We start from the raw sequence: 25,331 nt of genomic DNA on the forward strand, positions 1-25,331 counted from the left end.
ACTAGCTGGGGGTCCCTGGGCAAGTCACTCTGTTTGCCTCAGTTTCCTCATCTGTAAAACAGTGATCATAATAGAACATACCTTCCAGGGTCATCATGAGAATAAAATGAGAAAATTGTAACCTGCTTTGCAGACTTTAAAGCTCTATATAAATGCTAGCTATTTTCAGTGTTAACTGTTGTTGTTATTATAATATTCCTTTTTCTGGCTGTCACCCATCCCTGGAATGTACTCCCCTTTCCCCTTAAAATCACAGAGTTTCCCTCTTTTCCTTCAAGCACCACTTTCTACATGAAGCCTTTCTTAATTCCTCCAGCTGTTCATGCCCTTTTATTTAAATATCTTGTATATAGTCTCTTAAAATTTATTCTGTATGTATTTGTTTAATCTATTAGACCATAAGCTTCTTGAAATTAGAGAATATTTCATTCTCTGTGGCTATATCCCCAGCACCTAGCACAGTACTTGGTATACAGTGGTCACTTAATAAATGTTTGGTGCTTTATTGCTATAGGTGTAGAACCACAGGATCATAGATTTAGAGCAATAATGGGCCTTAGAGGTCATTGAGATTAATGGCTTTAGTTTAGGCGACTTGCCCAGGGTCACAGTAGTTGTTAAGTGAAAGAGAGGGAATTTGGACTCAGATTCTCCAAATCCAATTCTAGTATTCTTTTCACTATACACCTTGAATAATGAATTACTGTATATTCTTATCTGATTAATATTTTCAACTACTTTAGCATAGAGGGCCTGGAGGGACATGATAACCATCAAGTATTTTGAGGGCCGTTATTTAGAAGAGCGGATACATGCTATCAGTTTAGCTCTCAATAGCAGAACTAGGAGACACCGGCACAAGATGCAGAAGCACATTATGGGTTGATATCCTAACAATGACAGCTTATCTAAAAGTTACTGGGGCAGCCTTGGGAGGTTGTGGGTCCCTCTTGTCTAGAACTTTTAAAACAAAGGTAGCACAGCCATTTGCTGGGTGTGGGGTAAAAGGGTATGTAACTAGCATACGCATTGTGTCAGGCTGCAAGCTTCCCCCCCATCACCCAAATAGCCAGTCATGCTGGGGGATAGGATCAAGAAAATGCATGACAGACGCTATTAATGATATAACTGAAATCATCTGCTTCCCAGGGTCAAAACTATATTACTACTAATAATAACGATAGCTAACGTTTATATAGCTCTTGCTATGTGCTAAGTACTTTACAATTATTATCTCATTTAATCCTCACAATAACCGTGGGAGGTAGGGGCTTATTATTATCCCATTTAAAAGGTGAGGAAACTGAGGCAGACAGATTAAGTGACCTGCCCAGGATCATGCAGCTAGTAAATGTCTGAGGCTGGATTTGAGCTCAGATGTCCCTGATTCCAGGCCCAATGCTCTATCCCACAAAATGTGAATGATTTCTAGGGCTTTGATTTAGCAAAAGGCACCCACTGTGTGCCAGGCTCTGTGCTAGGTATTGCATCTACAAAGAAAAAAAGGATACCATCCCTGCACTCAAGGAGCTCATCTTCTATCAGGAGAAGCAATATATATATATATATATATATATACATGCACAAAACATAAAGTAAATGCAAGGTAATTTCCAAGCCAAGCACGAAAGTACTGACCAGCCATGCAACTATATGGAATTCAAACAGGCACTTCCAGAAAAACAGTTAAATTTCTTAAGTACTTTTTTTTTGCATGACTACTATGGTGACACTCTCCAGATCATTTACTCATTCAACAAACACTAATTGAGACTCTGCTATGTATTAGAAACTGGAGGAAATTGATAGATGTGGAAGTCTCATGTGCACCTTCAGAGAGCCTATACAGTCTAATAGAGGAGGTCAAACTTGTTCAAAGATAACCATACGACTAGACAATGTGTTCTAATGAGTGGCACAAACAGGGTGCTACAGGAATTAGGAGGAGGGATTCTTCTTCAAGTTAAGGGAATCAGAGAAAGTATTAAGAAAACATCTTTCGAAATCAGTGTAGGCCCCAGAGGTGGCTAAAATCTAAGAAGCAGACACTGGGAAGTCTGCTGGACTTGTGAAGGAAAGAGGAAGAAAAATCATCAAAAAATCCCAAGAGTAAAGGCAAAGGTGGTAAGGGCTCCTGTGAAAGACCCTTGCTCATGTGCGTCAAAAATGTACCAGCCCAGTGGAGCATGTTACCAACTCACTTCCTCTCCTCTCTCCCCTACCAAAAAGAACAAATGAATGAAACCGCCATTTTTTTAGGCTTGTCTAGCATCATCGCTTACCCCAGGCAAGTAGACAGTGGTTATTTTTAGAGCTGTCATGGCAACATTTCAGTGATGACCATTTGGAGATGAGTACCAGCTGTTCTGACTCAGCAATGGCCATCTTCCCCAGGTAACAGAAGCCCTAATGTGAGTTTTCAGTTGGCTGTGTTTATTTTTCCTTGTTTCCTTTCTCCCTTTCCTTTGACCCTTGAGGTTAATCTTTTTTTTTTTAGTGACATGTAGACATCTTCTAAAGCAGGTCAGATGTACTGACCTTTTGACTTTTAAAATTATGGAATAGTAGGGCTGGGGAAAGTCCTAAAGATCATCCAATCCAACCCTTTCATTTTACAGATGACGTAATTGAGGTTTTAGAGAGGGGAAAGTGTACATTAAAAGTCAACTCTTGAACCTATTGAGAACAAGAATACTCTGGATTAGTGGTCTTAATTGGAGGGATTCTTCCTTTTCTTTTTAAGTAATTAGGGTGAAATGAATAAAATCAACCAATCAACAAGCATTCAGTGATTCCTACTGTGTGTCAAGCTCAATACTAGGCGTGGAGGGGATGCAGGCAATGCAATCATCTCTATTCTCAAAAAGTTTACATTCTAATAGGGGAAGACAGCAAAGAGAAAGAGGTGGATAGATGGAAAGAGAAAGAGAAAGAAAGAATAAAGAAAAAATGAAGCGAGGGAGGCAGGAAAGAAGAAAGGGAATGAAGGGAGGAGGAAAGGAAGACGAAAAGAGGGAGGGAGGAAGAAACGGTTTCCAGTGCTGATTTACTGTGTCACCCTGAGTCTCAGTTTGTTCATTTGCAAAACAGAGTTGATGCTAATAATACCTCCCTTACTGGATTGTTGTGAAGCTCAGAGGAAATGTTTAAAAAGTGCTTTGCAATGGTCTTTCTTACCTTCAGCTAGTAACTGCTAACTGTTAACAACCATTACCAAGGAGAAGTTCCCTGGGGATTTCTAACTAACAGACACTTTGGTAATTAGTACTTTGCATGCAAATTCATGCTCTATTTTCTAAAATAGCTTGCTCTTTCTCGAAGCTAGATCAAATAGTTCCCCCTCGTTTGCACTAGGAATTTGTTTAAGATTTTGAGGTTTGTAAAGTTCCTTCCTCACAACCTCCCATTAAGGTAGACAGTGTTAATAATTCACATTTATTTGGTACATTTATTTTAATGTCTGCCAAGAACCCTTCCCGGGAAGTAGTACAAGGACCCATTTTACAGATAAAAGGTTCCGATAATCAAATGTTCTGCCCAGGCCAAGAAACACCTAAGTTCGTGGTGTTCAAGTCCCGTTTTCCGTTGGACTGGGCTGCTTAAGTAAATACTTTTCCCAGTAGATAGCTGCAGACAAATGAATCCTGACTCTGAATGCAGAGGATAAGAATTAGTAAAACTTCACTGTAGTTGATTCCCTTTCATTCTTTTTATAGTATGGGGCAGGAAGGCATATGGTTCAATATAAAAATTCTTTCACTCTAGGTTGTTTTCATTCGCAGATGTTAAATCTGTTTTCCAGTGGAAAGGATGACTTCCCTGGAAAATCATTTGAAAAGGTTTTTCCAATAGAGCCCATGTGCTCCACTGAACCAAATGAAAAGCGGGGAGGAGGGGACTGCGGTTATCCTGAAACCCATCAAGAGAGCGTTCTTCAGTGGCTGTGAGCTTTGGCGGGCGGAGGAGGGAGGAGGTGGATTTTGTGTAAGGATTCATCAAAGAAAGAATCATTTAAATGACATTTCAGATGGTAATTAGTAGTTAATTTTTAATGTCCCATATATTTAGATTAGACTTAAACATACAGATGGGGGTAGGAGGGGGGAGATTGGGGAATCAGACATTCACCCAAAGATAAATATCTGAGGGCCTTTTACTTCTATCTCACATGCCTTTCATGGTCATCAAATAAAAATTCGTATTGTGTTGTACCAGATGTTTGACTTAATATTTTTAGACATTTTTAAACAGAGTGCCTTCTGTTGATCAGAGTTCTTGATATGGAAGAATATTTTTAGGCTCCTTACTCAAGGAATTCCCTTTCCCCATGGTTGCTGTTAAGCGGAAAGCTGACATCCAGGCCCTTCCCTCCTGTTTTAGTTATTCCTTTGTTTTCGGGGTAGACAGTTTGGAATCTTAGAGAATTCTTTTTGCAACACCCCTCACCCCCACCCGGCCTGAGTCCAAACAGGAAGCAGTCCCTGTAAGGAGACGGTATGAGAAAAGGACAACAGATGGCCAAAGACTTGGAGGCTACAGAGTTAAAGGATGGTCCACTTTATCCAGTTACCCTTTAACAATAAAGGAGTCCCCTATGGTATCCTCTGCCCCAGAGAAAGGAAGGAACTCTTGCTTCATAGGGATAGTTCTCTGGTTCTCCACATATTTGAAAGAAATGCGCTGAAGGACAGCTAAGGTGTTTGTTCTGTCACCCTTAGTGACCAGATGTGTGGGAATTCATCGTAGGGAGTATAGACCTCATTTTGGAGGTGTCCTGGAGGCCATCTAGTCCAACTCCCTCATTTTACAGATGAAGAAGAGATTAAGTGATTTACCAAAGTCACACAGATGATGGTAATGTTGGGGTGGGGGAAAGGGGGGAGGAGGAGAAGGAAGAGGAAGGGAGTGAGCACTTTTGGTTCTTTGGACTCTTCCCTAAGGCTTAGTGGAATGTTGTACTTTCCCACCCCCAAGGTCTTGTCCCTTCTCCTCTGTTCCTCCTTTCTCCTGTAGAGATTGTCCCCTCACGCTCCCAAAAAAACCCAAACTTACAATTATATAATGCTTTAAAGTTTATAAAGTGCTGTGTGTGTGTACATACATGTACTTTAAGCTTTAATAATTTAAAACTGCATTGAGACTTTTGGGACACCATCTATGTATGTACATACATACGTGTATATATGCGTATGCATACATAAGCATATACATATATGTAAATATATATTCACATTGAAGACCAAGTAAGCTAGAAAGCCAGGATTAAAATTTAGGCCCTCTTATTCCAAATCCAGTGCTCTTTCCACATTGATTGGCTATCAATCCATGTGCATTTCTAAGTATCTCCTATGTGCTAGGCACAGTGCTACTTGCAGAGGATAGAAATGGAATCATCACTGCCCTTAGGCTTACCTTCTATCAGGAGGAGACAACTTTTGTGTATATGAGGACATAAAAAGTAAATCCAAGAGAGTTTGGGGAGGGAGGGCACTAGGGGGATCAAGAAGAGCTTTAGGTAGAAGATATTGCCAGAGTTGAGTCATAAAGAAAATAATGGATTCTGTGAGATGGAGTGGAGGAGAGTGTATGTACCCCAGGTACTGTAAACAGCCACTGCCAAAGGATAGAGACAGGAAATAAGAGCATGAGGGATGGTAAGAAGATCAGTTTGAACAAACTGTGGGGTGCAGAAAGGGTAGTGATACATAATGAGCCTATAAAGGTAGGTCAGAACCAATTTCTAAAGACTCTAAAAGCTGAAAGGAGGAGGTTATATTTATTCCCATAGGCAAAAGGGAGTCATTGGAGTTTATTGAGCAGGGGAGGGACAACAGTCATATCTGTGTTTTAGGACAATTAAAAAGCCAAAAGAATAGTTGTGCAAAAGGTAATGAATTGCCATCCTTGAAAAATCCACTTTCTGTGTAGTTGTAATCACCACATTGACTTTCAGTCATTTATAAGGCTGAAAAAAATAGACTACAGCATATCGATCAGTGGCCTGAGAATTTTGTCTCAGAGCTGGCATAAAAATACTAATAATAAAACACCTAAATGTCCAGCAGTAGAGGAATAGTTAAAGAAATTGTGATGATCCAAGACAACTCTGAAGGAATTACGATGAAAAATGCTATCCATCCCCAGAGAAAGAACCAACGGTGTCTGAATGCAGATCGCAGCATACTTTTTTTTAAATTTTCTTTAGTTTTCTTGAGGTTTCTTTTGGCGGGGAGAGGGTCTGTATTTTCTTTCACAAATTAACTGCTATGGATACATTTTGCATGACTACACATGTATAACCTATGTTGAATTGCTTGCCTTCTCAATGGTGGGGGAGGGTAGGGGATGGGAAGAGAGAATTTGTAACTCAGTTTTGAAGATGAATGTTAAAAATTGTTTTTACATGTAACTGAGGAAGAAATACTAACTAATTAAAAATATAGAAATGCTAAGAAATTATGATAGACTACTATAATTCACTTAGGACTGACAAGTATAAAGAATACAAAGAAATCTAGAAGGGCTTTTATAACATATCTCAAGAAGAAAAAAAGACAAGCTATAGAAGACAGAGTACCTACTAACCAAAATTTATGAGGTAAAGTAAATGAGAATAAGTAGACAAAAAAATCGTATTGAGAGACTTCAGGGGAGTGACTGAAATAGTGCTGTGTTTTATGCTCTGAAATTCATTTATTTTCATATAAATAGTTATTAAGCAAGTTGATTTTTTTTGTTTGATGTTTAATGTTAAGGGACTTTGTTGGTTTTCTTTTTTTGGCTTTTTTTGTTTTTGTTTTTGTTTTTTTGCTAAACCATTAAAAATAACCTCAGTGAATCATAGTATTGTGCTAGATGTTTAGAACAGGAAGCTCTTTTTTGGTGATTAAACCTCTTTACAAATATCACGACAAAAAAAAATAATACCACATATGACTTCCAGTCACAAAGTATTTAGCCTACATTGTCTCATTTACTCCTTGTGACAGCCTTGTGTAGTAGTCTCTCTACTTTACAGATGAGAAAATTGAGATTTAAGATAAGTAGTTTCAAGGTTCACACTAAAGCCATATGCTTCTAAATCCATAGCTCTCTACATCTTGTACCTGACAACTAAGGGGCTACATCTTTGCTTCCCTGGTCCTGACAACTGGTACCACCATCATCACCACCACCACCACCCCGCACATCTCGTACATGAAGTGCAGTAGTTTCTTTGTTTTTGAATATAACAATTCTGCCAGCTGTGGTCCATTTAAAATAAATACGTGATTGACTCAAATTCGGATTAAGGTTTCCCAAGCCAAAACTTCGCCATCTCAGCAGGTACCACTAGCTCCCCCCCTCAAGTGTCCCAAGAGAAACAGGATATTCTTGCTATTCATTTCTTGGCTTCTTCTCATTGCAACATGATTTTGTAACAGCATTATGAATTGTAAAGAGCAGAAGGTCCTTCTCCCACCCATCCCCAATATGTGGTTTAAATACTTTTTGGATCTTTTACTGCTTGAAGAATTCCTTGGCAATCTACAAATCTGTTCCACTGCATCTCATCACTCTGATTAATTTTCAAAGCATCTTGGGTAACTGAGGAGAGATCAAGCCTTGCCTTCTTGTTCAACTATTAGGAAATGCAGTTGATCAACTTCCTTTAAAAGTATAGTATTTTATATGTTTAATATCAATGTATATGTAGAGCCTATATCAGATTACGTGTTGTCTTGGGGAGGGCGGAGAGGAAGGGAAAGGAAATTTACAACTCAAAATTTTATGTAAGTGAATGTTGAGAATTAAAAATAAATCACTCTTTTAAAAGTGTAGTATTTTTTAGCATGTTTGCAATTACCAGTAAAACTTTCACCTTGTTGCCTGTCTCTAAAGTGAGCACCCAGTTTGCCTTTGTTGTTTCTGCCCCTCCTTCCCCCTTCAGTTTCCTGGGCTTTCCCACTATGTGTTTTTCTTAAACAGCAAACACAGATTTGCATACCTAGTGTTTGCGTAGTATTAAGTTAGGTACTAAAGCGAGATACAAAGTTTATGTCAGTGGCGCCAAACAAATAGAAACAGAGGCCACTAATCTGTACATGAGGATTCCTGTGGGCCACGTATTGACTTAAAAATGATACTATCTATGCTTTATTGTACTTTTATTTATTTTCTTAACCATTTTGCAATTACATTTTAATCTGCTTCAGGCTACACTTGAGAGTGTTTTAGGCTGCATGCTGAGCTCATCACAGACAGTGCCATGGCGGCAGCCTTCTCTACTGCAGAAAATCACTGTAGAAAAGTAGAGGAACAGAGGGAAGGATGTATAGTGTGCAGCAGCACTCCACTAATCCTTAGGGAAGAGCTCAGCATCTAGCAGGGGCTCATTCTGTGTTCTCCAAAGTAAGATGGTGCAGACCTAGTCTTCTGAACTTTGAATTGCCCTGCATAGAAGGTTGAGATGCTTTGATATCCAGCCCCTAGGAAACCACCATCAGAGGGGAAGGAGTCAGAAAGTGAACAGTAGGGAAAAGGGGAGGGGGGAAATCTGAAATTACCAAAAATTTCTGAAAAAAGAAAACATAAGCAGATAAACAATAGGGAAAACTTTTAATAGCAGAAGGAAATATTGCCTCTGATCTAATAAACAAGTTCAAGCATCTATGAATAAGTACTGCAAAATAAAGGAAAATGATTCAACACTTGATGAGAGAGGGCCTTATGGATTTGAAGAGAACAGAACCACAGTGCAGTGCTCCTGAGTGGTTTAAAAGGGAAATGAGAAAAACACAAGGATATTCTACACCTACCATAAAACGCAAGAGAGAATAGAATAATGTGTTCTGAAGAATAGTGGAGCTCAGGATACAACTCAGAATGACCTGCCCTGCAAATCTGAGCATTCATGGAAAAAAGATGAGCATTCAATAATAAAGAGGCATTTAAAACATTCTTAGGGGAAAAAAAACTAGAGCTGAAGGGATCATTTGCTTCTTGAATACCCCAGACAACAGAATGAATGCAGCAGCCAGAGATAGCAATAACAGCAGACTTACAGCAGAGAGAACAGTAAGGGACTTCTTTCTGAGTATACACAAGGAGATGGGAGGCAGAAGTGATGATGGAGAGGTGGACTTGGGGCATTATGAACAGAATCTGGTAACACCCTGCCTACAGGTGACTCTGTTTTCTGTGAGACTACATTACAAAATAGGAAGGCACATTAAAGGGAGAAAGAGGAGCAGAGGGGTAGAGAGGAATGTGTGGTGTGACCTGGGCCACATCAAGACTAGCAATGAAGGTAAATGATCCCTCTGGTCTCTCAGGAAGACAAGAGCTTCGAAGGGAGTGGGGAAGGATTGAAAAAGATGGGCATAAGAAGGTCTTGCTTTGGTGGTTGGAGGGATTTTCCCTGGCTCCTATAGGTGATGAGAGATGTTCTGTTGAGGGAGTTGGAACCATTGTGCTGGGTGCAGTCTGCGGGATTTGGTACTTGAAGAGACCATTCATTCTATCTTGGGAGGGGAGAAGTTGAATTCCTGCCTGGGAGCAACTTGGCATTTGGGAGTGGGGAGGGGCGTAGAAATACCTGTAGAAATTTTTGTGGTGTGAAAACAAAAGATACCAACATTTTATTTTTAAAAAGGAAAGGTAGGGAGGTATCTGGTTATAGAAGACTTTGATTGCCAGGCAAGGGAATTTAAACCATTTAGTAGACAAGAGGGAGCCACTGAAAAGTTTTGATCAGAGAATTGATGTGAGGAATCTTTAATACCATAAAGGAATACTTTTTTAAAATTATATTAATTTATTATATACCATTAGTATGTTGTGTCAATATATTATTTATATACAATTATAATATATTAATATTCTATATATAATATATGATTAATATCTATTAAAATACATTAATTAAGATAATCCTGTAGGATTTTAGAAGGTCTTTGTAGATCTTTTCCATTCTTCCTTTCATCTACCCTGATTCCTACTATGTCCATGTGTTTTCCTAAGAACAAATGTGCAGCTACAATCTGACAAGAGTACAGTGAAAGGGAAAAGCAACAAGGTGGACAAGTCACCCAACACAGCCTGTTAGGTGCCTATTATGACTTTCCCAGTGATGGGTTCTCACAAGGACTTGGCTAATCTCTTCACTTTCTCTGCTCCTTATCAGTTAACCAGTCTATTGATGTCACTGAAACCTCGATTTCTTCTGAAGATACCACATCTCTTGGCACCCTCTCCAAAGTTGGTTTCTCTTTCTCTCATTCTCCTTTGCACACAATTCCTAGAGCAGCAGTGAGTGGTACACGCCTTCCTCCCCAGAGCTGCTTTCAAACACTTCTGCCACCATCACTCAGCAACCACCTCTCCTCTATTAAAATTCATTCCATCCTGTCCAGATCCTAGTTACCATCATCCATGGACCTCCAGGTTACTCCCCTCCATAATAACTAAGTCTTAGTTTTTTCATCTGTAAGCATGGAGTAACTTTGATAGCCTCTTGGATAACTTTCATTTCTAAATCTCTGATCCTGTGGGTTGGGATGCTCTCCTTATGGGAATATCATAAGTTAAAATCCTGAGAAGCCTTTATGTTTAATGCCAAACTCAACCAACAAATAATCTTTCCATGCTTTGAGTTTAACTTTTGTTGTTTGGCCTTGAAGTGGGTGTGGCTGGCAGAACCCCAAAGTTATGTACTGTTGAGCTCATTCTAGGATAATCTGAACAGGGAATGGTTTTTCCCCTCTCACTCTGGAAGGAGCCCAGTGGTCATGTGTCTCATCCCCAGTACCTCCTAAAATCAATGTTCCTATGGTTATGAACCTATTTTCTCTTCATTTAGCTCTTTATTTTTTTTAACCCTTTGTTATCCTTAGTAAGGAAGGAAGCTTAAAATTATACAGATGTTAAGGGAAGGTATCAAAGTCGAGAGGGGTAAGCTTTGGTAAGCTAAGTTTCACTGTTATTTTGAAATTAATCTACAGTCATGCATTTCTGTAGTGAAAAGGGCTGCTGAACTAAAGAGTGTAAAATGACTTTTCCAAAGAAGTAAACAAAAGAAAAAACTCATACCCTTCATAATATATGATGGTTCTCCCAGTAGCATCTTTCTATGCAAATACATTACTCAGAAGAGACCACAAGGCAGAGAAGTTTGCTACTTCTAGGATCCATTTTAAAGAACACCTCCAAAAAAATCTTAATGCCCCTTAGGTCCCATTTGTAACTGCTGAACAGGGGGGGTAGATTGGCTCTGGACTCTGGGCAGGGGCATCCATAAGGAGCCTCCAATTGGTCTTGGTATGAACTTGATTCCCTGTGCCAGCCCACAGTTCAATTGTTATTGCCAGGGCTTCCCTACTGTATCATTATCCATTTGGGAGGGGGTGTTTGAGAAGGCTGGGAAAATGAGTCCTCTCTCAGGAACAGGGCCAAATGCAACCATCTGGTCCCAAAGGAAGACGCTATGGACCATGAAGTATAAATGAGAGGATAAGACAAGCAATACAATTTAATGAAGATCTCTTGAGTACCTACTATGTGTTTCCTCCAGGAAAACAGACATCTCCCCCCAGGCCCTAAAAAAAAAATCCTCAGCCTTAAAGATCTCACTATACTAGAGGATACTATACCTCTACAGAGATACTGTGTACACAATATACAGCAATTTGTGCAGGGAGACAATACTAACAAATTAGAGTGAGAAGTTGCCTCTATGAAGAGCCTTGAAGAAAGCAAAGAATTCTGAGAGGTGAGCTCCTTCCATGTGGAAGGAGCTCACCATGTGAGCTCTTTCCACGTGGGAAACTCTGTCACCTGCAGAAATTGAAGGCACAGAAATGAAAAGGAGCTATGGAATTGAAGGAACAGGTAGCTAGTAGGCCAAATTTGTTGGAATATAAAAGATATGGAGTAGAGTAACGTGAAATAAGTTTGGAATGATAGACTGTAAGTAGTACAGTGATAAATGGTATTTAATCTCTGCCCTCCGGAGAAATTATAAAGAAATATACGCCTCAGTCTGAGTAAAGAAGTAGAGATTACAGGTTTGTAATATGGTATAAACAATCAGCCTCTGTTACTGGTTTGGTTAAATTTGTGGGGGGGGGGGGGTTGTAAAGAGGGAGTTACAAGGAATGGTTCATTGAAGGAAAGGGTTAAAAGAAAGTGACATTGGTGTAAAAACAAAAAGCAATAATTAAAACTTTTTTAAAAGGAAGATAGGGTAGAGATAAATTGTGGCTTGAACTTAGCTTGACTTTATAGATATAAACACAGGTTAAATAACAGACTGAATAGTTCAGATATTATCCTAGAGGTAAATGGGAGCCACTTAATATGTTAGGCACTTACTCTGTGTACTGCACAGGGCAAACCCAAGTGTGAAAGAGTGTGTTTTAAAAGGATCTGATGTTCTTTCACACTATTGAGATCTGAGTTTTGCTGAACTGTTCCTCCTCACCTCCCAGCCTCCCTTTTTTATTCTTTATTTATTCCAAAAAAAATTATTCTCTGGAGAGGGGAGGAAAGGAATATATTTTGAAATGAAGGCAATACAAAAAAACAGTGATTTTTTTTTTAATTAAGTGACCGATAAGGAAAACATCAGTGACAGTAGGTACCACTCTTCATTGGGCAATTATATATTGCCTTGTATTATGGTTATCTTTTTATATGTGCTATATATCTTGCTTTATGTTTATCTTTTTTATCTTTTATTATATTTTTTATATGTACTGTATATCTTGTCTGTCCAATTTACATTCTGAGCTCCTTGAGGTTAGAGACAAGGGCTTATGTTCTTTTCCATCCCCCAGGATGTTTGGCATTCTGGTGCTCAATAAATGTTTGTTAACCCAGTAATTGAAAAAGGTGAGTGAGCAGCATCTAAAATCAGTCTAGTCTTCCCCCAAGCAATGAATACAGAAAATCAAGTCAACAGAGGATTGAAAAAAGAACCTTCAATGTTGTTGGTAATTTTCATATGGATGGGAATCTCTAGGCATTGAGTCTTGGGGAGTCTCTGTGTTAGAATTTCCTTGTTGCCTGTTGTTTTTCCTCTTGCAAATTAGGTGGGCATCTCTAAAACCAAACAGAGAAATAGATACTTGCCTCCTGTTCAGGAAGGTGCTAGAGTTATGACATTATCGATTTTAAAAAATAGTCTTGGCAAAGGACACAGAATAGTTGAGTTTCTGATGAGTGCAGAGGTCAGATCTTTGACTTTCAGTTTATCCAAAAACCAATTACATTTCCATAGTTTTTTTTTTCATTCAGCACTCCCAAGAGGAGAATCTGATTTTTCTTCATCATTTTCATGTTATAAATATGAACCAATTGGGCTCAGCCATGGCCCAAGAGTAATACGTGTGGGTACCCAAATGGTCACAGATGAAATGATCCATTCAGATCAATGAAACAGTCACCTAAGCCAGAAAGAGCAGCAGAGTTCTTTATTCACTGTTTACATAGTACATGGGCTTCGTCATTTCCTTAGTATCTACTGAATTATCTGACACTATCTTTTTGGTTATCAGTGACAATAACAATAGGACACAATATCACATGGTTAAAAGCCTACATGAGATACCAAACAGATGCCAGAGTTTCAATATTCCTTCACACCAAACTTTTTTTTTTAGGGGAACTCAACACTTAGCAACTTTGATTGGTTTAACTCCTTACACTTCTACCCTCCTTCCATCTGGAGGTTCCTACATTGTTCAAAATTCCAAGAAAGTAAAGAAGCTATGTGAATGATTTCCTAGCCCTAGAACAGTTGATAGTTGCCCTGCTATAAGTAGTATTCCATATAAGAAGCATGTTGCTGGTCCATTTCTGCTCCAGATTGTCTTTATACTGCTACACTATTCTGTGTCTCCAATGTGCTAGGCCCATTTAGTAAAAAATGTAAACAGGAAATTGTTTTCTGGCTAACATGGACTGTGGCTCAGAGAAGAGCCATTTCTGCTCAGAAACAAGGGGGACCAACCAAGTGGGGCCAAGGATTTATGGATACACAGTGTCCTGAAATGAGGTCAGAAGATGCCATCAATGTTTTGTAGCTATGGGAGGGCATGAAACCAATTTGGGGAATGTTGCTTTAACAGAAGAATGCACAACTGACTTTATTAAAGGAAGATCCTGTAATCTGGTAAGCAGTTGCTTTGCAGGGCAAAGGTATGTGTCTGTCCTCTAAGGAATCACGACAGGTATGACTTGTAAGGACCCATTAAGTTAATTTGCAGATTCAGCACCAACATCTTATTTCCAGATTTCAGTGTCCTTTCTTGTCTCCCCCAGCACTCCCACCCCTTCTTCCCACCCCTCTCAGTCTTGTATGAATGCCTCAAGATCCTGTTTATCTTTCCCCTGTGTGTTGTTGATAAGTGTTCTGGTTATGTTTTACAGCCCCCCGAATCCAAGCCCAACTTCACCCCTCTCACCGTCCTGGCCCATGTTCTCTGCGCCATCCAGCCCTATGCCCACCTCATCTACGTCCAGTGACTCATCCCCCATCAGGTCTGTTGCAGGGTTTGTTTGATTTCATGTTGCTACTGCTGTATACTTTCAGTTGCTTTGTCCTGCTTTCACTTGTTAATTTGGCTCCCGCACAGGTTTGGTCCCTGCAGCCCAAACCTGGACTTGCTTACCATGAGGCCCAAAGTATAAATAGGATCGCAGAAGGCTTCAGGACAAATGACTGGATGTTCAACCTCCTGTCAACCTAGTAAAGGGATGTCTGTATAGTGTATCTAATTTTTGAGGGTGACATTTTGTAGGATATGACCCCTTTCCCATAGTACTACTGCCAAAAATAAAAATGTGAGCTTGAAGGGACAATTAACCTAAGCCAATGGATCATTTCTCATGTAAATTCCCCTGTACTATTTGTGGTATAGTCAGATTTGAAGACAGGGCTCTGAAATGGAATCTCCTAGGTAAAGTTCCCTTATTGATCATTAATTAATTAACTCTAATAGGCCCTCAGAGCTTTAGTATACCACCTTTAAAACAGGAATAGCTTTGAACCACACCTTCTACTTCCTTTCGTGTTTCTATACTTTGTTAGGATCAAGCAGTGTTTATTCTTCATTCTATACTAAGAGTTATGGGTATTGACACATGAATCAATAAAGATTAAACAACAGCACTGCCCCTAAGGAGCTTATAATTTAATGGAGGAGACATAAATAGATTTAAGAAGGGCATAGTGCAAATTAATGGATAATAGATGCTTGACAAGTTATTAATGAGAAATTTGCCATATCTGAGATTTGCTCTCAATAGTCGAAAGTGTCATTGTACAAGACAAAGACTCCATTTCCCTAAATGCCACTGGCAGAAAACACTAAATTAGATGGACAACTGGTAACAAAATACATTGGTCAAGGGCTAATACCTCCCCACCAGTGCTGTTGGTGCCCTAGATGGCTTCATTTCCATTAAGCATCATGCGTCATGCTTATCTGTAGTATGTCATGCCTTTTTCCATTGGTGAGCAGAATGAGCTGTTTTCTCTCCCTGAGGATGATAAACTTGTTACAGTTCTTCCTCCATTTTTGACTTCCAGATATAAGTTTTATGATCCACTTCACCTGGGCCCCCCAGAGGGAAGGCATCTAGGAAATGAATACGGCAAAGGCTACAGACTAGCCTGGCTGCTTTTTACTGTCTTTTGTGTGCCCTGTGTCACACTATTACTAACTGGCAGAGCTACAACCCAAATCTTCTGACCACAAGTCCAGAACTCTTGACCATACCTTACTGCTGTTAAATTTTCATCTTAAGAAACTTAAGCAATTTAGTCCCCAATTCCTTATCTTTTGATTCCTTTTGTTTGTTTCATTAGTTGAGCCTAGGTAAAAAGCCCAAATAGAGCCTTAATGAAAACTGCTCGAGCACATGTTCCCACAAAAAGGAAGTCATATCAAGGAATGTAAGTGACTATTGCATACACACATACACACACACACACACACACACACACACACACACACACACATTATATACACATAAAATGTGCACATATCACCTTTGCTCTTATTTCATTATGTTCTCACAGTAGTCATGTGAGATTAACAGACTATCTGGTGCTCTTTCTATCTTACAGATGGGAAGTTGAGGCACACAGGTCAAGTGACATACCCTGAAGCCACACAATTAGAGCCAGAACTAGAACCCAGCACTTCTCATTCTTAGTCTAGCATTCTTCTAAGCCCGGGTTTCTTAACCAGGGGCCCACAGATTTGGGGTTTTTTTTAATATTTAATATTGAATAAATAATTAGTATTAACGAAAATATTTCAATTCAGCTTATTCCTTTTCAGTCTTATGTATTTAATTTTATACATTTAAATACCTTCTGAGAAAGAGTCCATAGACTTAACCAAACTGCCCAAGGAGCCCGTGACACACAAAAAGATTAAGAATTCCTGCTTTGAACTGTACCACCTCAGCCCTAGGGGCTAGCTGCAAATCTTAGCTTTTGAGACTTGTTTGACTCTATAGCTCTAAATCAAGGTACAGAAGGGTAGAGATACTTTGTTATATATGTATTTTTTCTTATGGTTCTTCCCCCCACCCCACAATGATAGTATAAAGACTAAGCTACCAGTGTCTCTTATTGCCCAAGTAATTTCCTAGAAACAATAGGAATAGAATAGGAAACACTTTTATCAATACTCTATGGCCCTGGGGTGTGTCACTGTCTATTACCTTAACTGTTATCTTTCCACCTGTTAACACAATGTGAAACATACCAAATTTTGGAAGGCAGACTGGCTTACACAAAATGGCATTGAACTTGGGAATCATCAAACCCAGGTCAAGCATAGCCTCTGCAGCTTACTAGATGAGTTTTCATAGACTAATCACAACTTTGTTGAGCTTCCATTTCCTCGTCTCTAAAATGGGAGGTCATGTGTATTTCTCAGATCTATTGGGATGAAAGTAATTTGTAAACCAGAAGTTGCTATATAAATCTGAGATGGTAATGGTGTTTTTAGAAATACTACTTGAGAAATTTGCCCTCCAGGGTCTTAAATAACTTAGCCATTAGAAAAATCTGGTTCCTGAATTTTGATAAAGGAGCATATAGTGGCAAGTTAGCTTCTAGATGAAAGGTACTGACAGATAGAAGGTGATTATGCCAATCAGCAGGAATAACAAAGTTATGCCCATGGATATTAGCATATGTGTGTCTCTACTCATACATCCCCTGAGATTCAGCAAGCCCTTAACACTGGTCTAAAGTCTTCATTCACTTTTCCCCTTAATTCATTTCTACCCAAAGATTATTGGAGGGTTTGAAGAATGCTGGTGGCAATGTTCCTAACCCAGCAGGATGCTTGCAATGAAAGGTGAAGAACTGCCTTTTGCTCGGTAGTGACCCCTCTGGCCAATACTGGAGCAGCACCCTTAGCAGGAGGCTACTCCAGAAATAACTCTGAAGCCGCCATTTTGAAACACCCAAAGGAAGAAACTGAATATGCAGTGAGTATGGCTGATCCAAGTCTGTGTGTTCCTGCACTGTTGAAAATGTGTGATATCTTGGGACAATCAGCCATTCAGTGGGTCACAGAGGAATGGAATCCCTCCTTGCTATTGCAGAATATAGCCAAAAGGTGGTGACATCTCCCTATTCTTCATTTCCTGGAGGGCCTACCAAAAAAACCCTGGAAGTTCAGATTTCTTTCCTTAGGGAGAACCCTTAAAAAAAAGAAAAGTAGTAATTCCATGAATTTCTTTAGATTTTCTAGTATCAGCATAGTCTATCTTATCTCTCCCTCTTCCCACCTGTTTTTGGTGTTTATTGCTGCATAAACAGTTCTTCTGAACCTCTGAAAGATAACCACTTATAGTAGCCCATTAAAGAGATAATGAACCTGAGCAGAATTCACCTCCATCTTCTCCTATCCCCTAAGAAGCTGTAGATGCCATATTCATCCCTTGCACAACACAAGGGTTACTTGGAGGCCTTGACAGAAGGACCGAGTCAATCTGTCACACAACCCTGACCCAGACCCATGGGTGCCTGATAAGGGAAAAGTGTATCATCATTCTGCAAGCCTTGCAAGGGCATACAGGGAAACTCCACTGAATGCTTTCCTGGCCTCTTGCCATGCTCAGAGGCAAAAATTCAAAATGAACCAGCAGAACCCGAGCTAGTTCATGTCCTTGAAGCCCCAGCAGTACTTTGAAGGGCACTGCTTCAGGAGCAGTGGGGATAGCCCTCTCTTGTTAGTGCCACCCCCACACCTGTTGAGATGCAGCTGGGGGGTAAAATGGGAAAGGGGGGGGGCATGAAGGGCCCAAGAAGCCCTGTGAGGTTTTTGAAAAATCAAGAAATCAGAGCCTGAACATGATCTCAGATGACTGGATTTTTCCATATGGTAAGAACCTAGTGATCTGCTTGAGGGTAAGAAAGGGTGGGGAGTGGGAGTGAAGAAAGAATAGGAGTCAACCCTTTCCAAAGCCACTCAGATATTTCCTTCACTTTCATATACTTATAGTAGCATTGGAGTGGGTTGGTGGGATTTGGGGGGGAAGGGTAGAGGAAGGGGAGAAATCCATGGGGAAGAGGCCTCTTAGGGAACCTGTCAACTATTCATTTTAGATACCCAGGCAAGAAAAATCAGGACCCTTTTATGGTCTAGTAGGAGCCTAATAAATGTTTACTGACTGATTGATCTGACCTCCCTGCCCCCCAAGATTCCCTTCTACCTAGAAAGCACAAAGTCACTGTTCTTTTACTGCCATATATAAAAAACCACTGATAAACTGTCATCTCTTTTTCATCACCAACTTTCTTGGATATCTTGACTTTCTACCTTCCATATTCCCAACACCATCCTCCTCCCCCAATGGTTTTCTTTAGCTGTCATTTTTTTTTTCAATTACCGTTTTAAAATCTGGTTAATAAGTAACTTCTTTGAAAGTCCAGTCTATGAAAATGCAGTCGTCCCCCCCACCCACCCACCCCCCACCCTTGGTATTCCCTCACTACTTCACTTTCCTCTATCTCTTTTTCCGACTTACTCTGTTCCTCCCCTTCCCCCAGGGCAGGGCGCCAGATTGAGAACCTGGTGTTTAAGGCATTGGCCAACCTGGGAGGATTCTCTGTGCTCTCCTCTCAGCTACACACTGCGCCTTGTTGTCAGTCACATACTTTTTCTACCTTCTTGGCAGTTTCATTCTTTGCTATTTCAGCAGTTTTCACAACCGGATTGCCCAGTCTGCCCTATAAAATTTGCTCCCCCCCCCCCCCCCCACCACTACTACTTTAAAAAATAAAAGGAGGCAATTTATTTCTCCCTGGGAATTTGTACATTTTTTGCATTTAGCCCTGAGCTGTCAGGCGCAGCCCTGGTTTAGATCATAGAGTATAGTTAACCCCTTGTCTCATAAATCTTTTGCTTTTTCTAAATGATACTCATAGGGAGAGTTCTCTTCAAGTTGGTGCTTGTGAATTTTTTTAAGGGTTTCCCTAAGCCCCATCCCATTTTCACTCTCTCCTGCCCAGTATTTGGATGCTGAAATACTCAAGAAGACAGCAGTAAACTATGTCCTGGCAGCAGAATTGGAACAGCCATCTGCTCCAAGCATCCAGCTTTTCCGTATCTTTTTTTAACCTTGTCAATTTGCAAGGCCTAGGAGTTTTAGATCACTGGCCCCACAACAGTTCCTACCCCACACCTCTTTCATCCAGGTCTCTTCCTTTCCCAAGGAAGAAACTGGCTTTAGCATTTAAAAGAAGAAATATAGCTACAGTTGTCCCCAAAGTGTCCCTCCCCTGCTTAAGTTTTCTAGAGTTTTCTAGAGTTGCCCAGGATCAGCTCAAGCTGACTTCTGCCACAAAAAACCAAAACAGATATTACATTGGGCCCTGGATTTACAGTTTATCCACCTGTAGGTACAAGGTAGTACAAATGAGGATGAATGTCAAAATGGAAACCCTTAATGGGTGGAAAATATATCCGAGCCCCCTGCTGCTTCTATAGCATAGGTTTGAGTTACCACCAGTACTATCTCATTTTCCATAATGAGCTCCCAGAACAGATTCTTTTAGAGTTTTGGCAATTAATGGACCAGTTCTTGTAAGGAAGATGAGATCTTCCATATATGTCACTTACCTAACTGACCCCAGATAACTAATTCTCCTCTTCCTCCCAGAGGGAATCTCTTGGAGTTGGTCATCTGTTAGGAAGCATCATTTGGGTACTATTTTAGTGCCCTACAGTAGAAATTCACAAAAGGCTTAAAGGAATCAGTGTGTATCCTCAAAGTACTTGGCCTTGGGAGACACAGCTTTAATTACAAGCACAACAAAAGCATGTGTATGGGGGTATTGCCCTTTGGCATCTTTTGTCTCCAGGAGGTCTTAAACTCCTCCTGCCTTCCCCCCAACCCCCAATAAGTTGTTTTTTTTTTAATAACACATGAGAGGGCCCGCATCAACCTGGGTGTCCTAAGTGGAGACCCAGATTTTCTGGAATTTCTTCTTTCTGACTCATGAGACATTCCCCAATTTCAACAACAACCTCTCCCGATGATAACCTTCAGTAAAGCCTGTAAAAGCTTCCTAGACCTAGCCTTCCCACTCCCAAGACTACCTTCAGGTGCTCCCATTCTGAAGTTTTTGTGGCCAGGCCCATTTGACACTCTTTAGTATTTGTTTTTCAGAGCCAGCTTCAGTGTGGCACAGGGTAGCCCTAGAGGAAGAATGGCATCTCAGAAAGTGTTTCTTTTGTCTGAATATTTCTCATTTTTCTTCTCTGAGCCATGCAATTTTTCCATCTCATGTTCTGACACCTGGTAGTTTTCTCATGTCTTCCTATGAGAAAGAGAGAGAGAGAAGTAGGTGGCTTACAAGGAGAAGAGAGGGCAGAGGTGTGATATCTAGGGTTTATAGAGAGGTTGGTTGTTTGTTTATCTCACTTTGGGGTTTTGTTTTGTGCATGGAGACCCACTAAATAAACTCCTGTTTTCACAGCTCACCTTTCCGAAAAGCAAAAGCCTTGTATGCTTGCAAGGCTGAACATGACTCAGAGCTCTCGTTCACAGCAGGCACTGTCTTCGATAATGGTGAGTATTTCGTCCTCCACAGGAATGGGGGGGGGGGGGACCTTTCACACCCATTTTAGAGGCCCCACACAAATAGTCCAAGATATATAAAGAAAGTGGTTGAATCTCACTTACTTATATTTTTTCTCACTATGTGACGTAACATTTGTGGGCAGGATGATTGGGTATGGAGAAGTGCTGAGTCAAAAAAACCATCACCAGCTAGTGACTGGGGTCCTCTTTTTTCCCTCCCCATTTCTGAAAGCATGGAGATGAGAGGTTGGGAAGAGAGACATGGAGACAAGGGAAGTGAGCAACCGAGATCAGGGGAGTGATTAGAAGCACCGGATGGGATGTCTGGGGCGAGAGTTTCACCACTTGCTGAAGTGACCTGGTCAGGTTCTCTCTGCATCTCAGGTTCATGGTTGTACAGTCTTCACAAAACAGGCAGGGCAAATCATCAGCATGCCTGGGCGCTGAGTAGAGTCCAGGAGCAGCAGGATCCAGTAGCACTTACTCTGCTGGCCCCTTCTTTAGCCCCAGGAAACGTTGTAGGTTTCCTGAAGCAGGGAAGGGAATAAGTATTTATGTGGTGTTTATAGTGGGCCAGGCACTGTGTGCTAGCTTTTTACAAATATTATTTCATTTGATCTTCACAACAACCCCAGGAGGTAGGTAGGTGCTTAGGCAAACAGAGGTAAAGTGACTTGCCCAGGGTCATAACCACTAAAAAGTATCTGAAGCCAGGTTTGAATTCAGTCTCCCTGACTCCTGTCCAGCACTCTATCCACTGTCCCTCCTGTCTTCCTTCAAGACCCAACTAAAATCTCCCCTTCTACATGAAACTTTTCCTGCTCCCACTTAATGCTAATGCCTTTACTCCATTGATTATCTCCATTTTATCCTGTCTGTCTCTTGTCTGTATGTAGTTATCTGCTTGTTATCTCTCCCATTAAATTGTGAGGCCCCCCAGGAACAAGGACTGTCTTCCGCCTTTCCTTGCATCCACAGTACCTAATGTAGAGTAGGTGTCTAATAAATGCTTATTGAATAATTAATAGGGCACTGTCCTGGGGCAGCTAAGTAGGACAGTGGATAGAAAGCCAGCCCTGGAGTCAGGAGGACCTGAGTTCAAATCCAGCCTCAGACACTTGACACTAGCTGTGTGACCCTGGGCAAGTCACTTAACTCTGATTGCCTTGCGAAGGAAAAAAAAAATTAGGGCTGTGTCCTGACTCTGATTGCTACACCATCTGCCCCAGCCACTAAAAAAGAAGCCTACCTTCAGAAAGTCAAGTATAAAAGTAAGGCACTAAAAGACAACACCAGAAGTGAGTGCTGATCAATCAGAGCCTAGCCCTGGGGGGCTTCCAGGAAAAGACTGGATCAGTTTTGATCTGAGTCCTGCCTTTCTGGGCTAGCTAGAACGGTAATACAGCTTTCAGAGTGACTTGGGCCGCCCGGCTTTGTGACTCATAGCCTCTCTTAGGGCTCACTCTGTGTCTGTCCCCCCAAATTTCATTAGTTTGGTACTCTTTTCGTTCTCTTTATTTTTAAAGAACACAAAGTCACAAAACAAAGCAGAGCAGTCCCCCTCTCAGAACCAGTCTGGCTGAAACAGAGGCCCAGACAGACAGGTACGCTGGGGATATTGAAGTCTCTCCAAACGTGGGCTGTCTGAAGCTGTTCGATTGATGAGTGTTACCGAGTTAGCACCCAACAGGGGCCTGGTAACATGAAGTGACCTTCAGGACAAATCAACTCAAAAGTTGGATTGTACAGGGTCACCAGACTTTCTGGGTATGCGGCATACATAGAGAAAGGAGAAGACAGGGCCTCCGCATATAGATTAACAGGGAGATTGAAGAGATTGCACTATTTACAAGTAGATTCAGAGTTTAAAGGTCCATTTACTCCAAGTCATAGCACACAAGGGCGAGGGGCCCTACCAGGGCCAACTCGGTCTTTTACTCCAGTAAAACAAAGTAACCTTAATACTCAGGGTTGTATCATCTAGCCCACACAGATGAGGGAGTGTTCGTGTGTCTTAACATGATTTTATTTTCTTAAATGTAAATATATTCCAACTGTAGACTGCATAAGCAAGCCATTTGGGCAAAAATGTTTACGCTGGAAATTGAGGGATCTCTCTCTCTCTCTCTCTCTCTCTCTCTCTCTCACACACACACACACACACACACACACACCCCACACACACACACACACCCCCCACACACACACCCCTTCACAGTTAGAATGCCACACCTTGTCTGCCAGTGTCCCCCCTCCGGCCAGAGGACAGTCCTGTGTCCTGGACATTTTTTAGCCTGTATCTTTCAGCAGTGGCAGAACAGCAGTATAACTTAGGATGGAAAAGACAGAGGAGAGGGCTGTTTTAGCCAGTCATAAACCTTTTCCAGGAAACCTACCGGCTGCCAGATTAAAGGAAGGGTTCATCAGCAAGCTTCATTCAACCATCAGAGGCCGGGAAGCTTACTAATTCCTCCAGGAGGCAAAGGGATAAAGTAAACAAAGCTCTAAGAAGAAACTTCTCCTGTCGGCTAAGCTGCAGTAGAAGAAGGAACTGATAAGATATGGATCTATCTTTCAGATTGATCTAACTGCTTCTGTTGAATTCTGTCATTTCACCTGCCCCCACCCGCTAGAATCAGAATTTTAGAACTGAAAGTTCTTACAGATGAAGAAACCTGGGCTCAGAGAAATTAAATGACTTGTCTTTGATCACAGAGCTAATGAGTGTCAGAGCCAAAATTTAGACTCAATTCTACTCAATCCAAGTCCAGTGATCTTTCTGCCACACCATACTAGAGATATCAGGCACCAAAAGGAAGGAAATGTCTTCATTTGTTGGGCAGGGAGGGTCTTTTTCCTTAAACTAGGCTAAATCAATTCGATCCTAAAAATAATAAGGGCTAGCTAGGTTGGATTCTATAAATAGATCAGCTAGAAATAATCCCTCTTTCCTTGAATCTCACAAGCCACTGTGTTTGACCTGTCCTATATACTTATTTTTTAACTTAATATTATGTGTATTTGTGTATATCTCCTCTTTCTTTCCCCTACTTCTCCTCTCCCCACCCCCTGTAGTCCCTTCCCTTACACATACACCTGATTGTAAACTCTTTGAGGGTAAGGGCTGGGTCAGTTTTCATCAAGAAAATTTCCCAGTGGCAGGTTTCAATTTTACATGATTAGGTGGTTTCCTTCCCAAAACCAAATAAACAGAATGAATTAGGTAGAAAAAGAGGGAGTGAAAATTTGAGGGGAAAGTCTGTGATTTCACAATAATTACTCCAAAAGGCTTTGGATTCCAGGGTGCCTGGCTTTGAATTCAGAGTCATTGCTCTCTCAGCTTTTGAACTTTGTGCAGGGAGGGAGTAGATGGGCAATACTCAGAAATTAACTACAGTGTCAGCCTTTGCAAATCTACTAGGAAACTGTCCACTTCACCAAGTGCACCTCAGATGATAACTGGAAAGAGAAATGATCCACTTTCTTGGGAACGTTATTCATCCTTAAGCAATACGATTAGTGATACCTGGAAAAAAATCATGTGGCATTCAGTAAAATTAGGTTCTTGGGATACTTTTATCAAGACCTGAGATCAGCAGGATGCATTGACTCTCTCAGTGTAAAATAACAGCAAGAAAACAGCTACACCCAGTTTTTTTTCCCCATGGCAGAAAGCCATCCTCACTCAGCAGGAGGCATTGATCGCCTGAGCACTGTGACTTCAGTATACTGTCTCAGGATGTAGTCAGGATCATTCAGCCTGCCAGAGTTCCTGCTGCCATGCCAGCTGGTGCCCCTTTGCCTGTGGGACATCCAGTAATGATGACTCTTCCATTATGGAAGCCATGGTGATATGGGGGAGGAGGGGGAAGGAAAGGAATATTTATTCCCTTATGGCATCTACTATGTGCCGAGTGCTGTACTAAGCACTTTTTAAAAAAATATTATCTCATTTGACCTCATAACAACCCTTCAAGGCAGACAGGTTAAGTGACTTGCCCAAGGTCTCACAGATTCCAAGTTTCTGGGACCAGGATTGACCTTAGGTCTTCCTGCCTCCAAGCCCAGTGTTCTCTATCCACTATGCCACCGACTGCCTTGACAGGCATATTGTAGAAGGAGTGCTGGTCTTGGAGTCAGAAGACCTAAGTTCAAGTCCTGGCTTGGATGCTCACTAACCATGTCTGTGGGCAAGTCACTTGACCTTTGAGCTTCAGTTTCATCATCCGTGAAAT

The 25,331-nt window shown here is 40.9% G+C and overlaps 1 protein-coding gene across 1 annotated transcript in view; it reads left to right on the forward strand.

Annotated features, from left to right (window-relative positions):
* ARHGAP26 (Rho GTPase activating protein 26) overlaps positions 1 to 25,331 on the forward strand; it is a 531,098-nt gene that overhangs the window by 491,102 nt on the left and 14,665 nt on the right. The window contains exons 21-22 of the mRNA XM_036749095.1: positions 14,410 to 14,520; positions 20,993 to 21,084. Of these exons, the coding sequence (XP_036604990.1) occupies positions 14,410 to 14,520; positions 20,993 to 21,084 (203 nt within the window). The remainder of the gene's footprint in view (positions 1 to 14,409; positions 14,521 to 20,992; positions 21,085 to 25,331) is intronic.

This window comes from Trichosurus vulpecula, chromosome 3 (genome assembly GCF_011100635.1).
Source record: "Trichosurus vulpecula isolate mTriVul1 chromosome 3, mTriVul1.pri, whole genome shotgun sequence".
NCBI lineage: Eukaryota > Metazoa > Chordata > Mammalia > Diprotodontia > Phalangeridae > Trichosurus > Trichosurus vulpecula.